The sequence below is a fragment of the Pterocles gutturalis genome, unplaced genomic scaffold (assembly GCF_000699245.1).
Source record: "Pterocles gutturalis isolate BGI_N339 unplaced genomic scaffold, ASM69924v1 scaffold16156, whole genome shotgun sequence".
Classification (NCBI taxonomy): Eukaryota; Metazoa; Chordata; class Aves; order Pterocliformes; family Pteroclidae; genus Pterocles; species Pterocles gutturalis.
Window position 1 is genome coordinate 1 of NW_010105752.1, and position 1,690 is coordinate 1,690.

Sequence of the window (1,690 nt, forward strand, 5' to 3'; positions counted from 1 at the left end):
TCCACCAGCAAAACCCCCCCAAGTTTGACAAGATCGAGGACATGGCCATGCTGACCTTCCTCCACGAGCCCGCCGTCCTCTACAACCTGAAGGAGCGCTATGCCGCCTGGATGATCTACGTGAGCCTTCCCACCAGCCCCTGGGGCACCTCCCCACCGGGCGGGGCCTCCCCACATCCTGTGGGGTGATGGGAACCTGGTGACCCTTCCCCAGAGCTCTTGGGCTGCCTAGAACGGAAATGGTACTTCTGGAGAGTCCATGGGGCACCTAGAACCTGGCATGGCTTCCTCATGGACTTTGGGGCACATAGTACCTCATGTCCCTTCTCCAGCCCCCTTGGGGACACCCAGACCAAAGATATCCCATCCCTGGACCCCTTGGGCCACCCAGACCCAAGATGTCCCATCCTTGGACCCCTTGGGGCCACCTAGAACCAAGACATCCCTTCTTCAGTCCACCTGGGCCACCCAGACCCAAGATGTCCCATCCCTGGACCCCTTGGGCCACCCAGACCCAAGATGTCCCATACCCAGACTCCTTGAAGCCACCCAGGATGTCCCATCCCTGGACCCCTTGGGCCACCTAGAACTGAGAGAACCCTTCTCCAGCCCCCCTGGGGCCACCAAGACCCCATGATGTCCCATCTCCAGACCCCTTGGGCCACCCAGACCTGGGATGTCCCCTCCTGGTGGGGTGGGACCTCATGGTCCTGACCCACCTGCTTCTTCTCCAGACCTACTCGGGGCTCTTCTGCGTGACGGTCAATCCCTACAAGTGGCTGCCTGTCTACAACGCGGAGGTGGTGGCCGCCTACCGGGGGAAGAAGCGGAGTGAAGCTCCGCCCCACATCTTCTCCATCTCTGACAACGCCTACCAGAACATGCTGACAGGTGGGGACCTCCTGTGGGGATCCAAAACTAGAAGACCCCACCCCCAAAAATGGGCCCAGGCCTCATTGGGGAGAGTGGAGAACCCCAACCCCAAGACCCCAAACATCTTCCTTAATGTTGTCCCACCTCACCTGGGGGGATGGAGAACCCCAAACCCAACCCCAAGACCCCAAATGTCTCCCCTAACTTCATCCCACCTCACCTGGGGGGATGGAGAACCCCAAACCCAACCCCAAGACCCCAAACGTCTCCCGTAACTTCATTCCACCTCACCTGGGAGGGTGGAGATCCTCAGCCCCAACCCCAACCATCTCCCCCAACATCATCCCACCTGACTCCTCTCTTCTCTTACCAGACCGAGAGAACCAGTCCATCCTCATCACGTAAGTCCCCAGCCCCAACCCATGGTGGTGGGGTGGGATGGAGAAGCTGCCATGATGTTCTTCAACCCCTCCCTGTTGTCTCCCCACCCCTGTGCCCAGCGGAGAATCCGGGGCGGGGAAGACGGTCAACACCAAGAGGGTCATCCAGTACTTTGCCAGCATCGCTGCCATCGGTGACCGCAAGAAGGAGGCGGCCAATAGCAGCAAGGTGGGTCCTCAGGCCACACCCTCGCACCCGTGGCCTTCCCCCAGTGGTGTTCACCCCGTTCCATCGTCCCACCCCACCAGGGCACCCTGGAGGACCAGATCATCCAGGCCAACCCTGCCTTGGAGGCCTTCGGCAACGCCAAGACCGTCCGCAATGACAACTCCTCCCGATTCGTGAGTGGGGGGTGGGGTCTGTGGGCGGGGGCTGTG

The 1,690-nt window shown here is 60.9% G+C and overlaps 1 protein-coding gene across 1 annotated transcript in view; it reads left to right on the top strand.

The window, feature by feature from the left end:
* Positions 1-8: 8 nt before the first annotated feature.
* LOC104471997 (myosin-6-like) overlaps positions 9-1,690 on the top strand; it is a gene marked incomplete at both ends in the record, with an annotated part of 12,906 nt that continues 11,224 nt past the window's right edge. Inside the window, 5 exon segments of the mRNA XM_010087524.1 lie at positions 9-119; positions 734-890; positions 1,246-1,273; positions 1,373-1,481; positions 1,562-1,654. Coding sequence (XP_010085826.1) covers positions 9-119; positions 734-890; positions 1,246-1,273; positions 1,373-1,481; positions 1,562-1,654 — 498 coding nt within the window.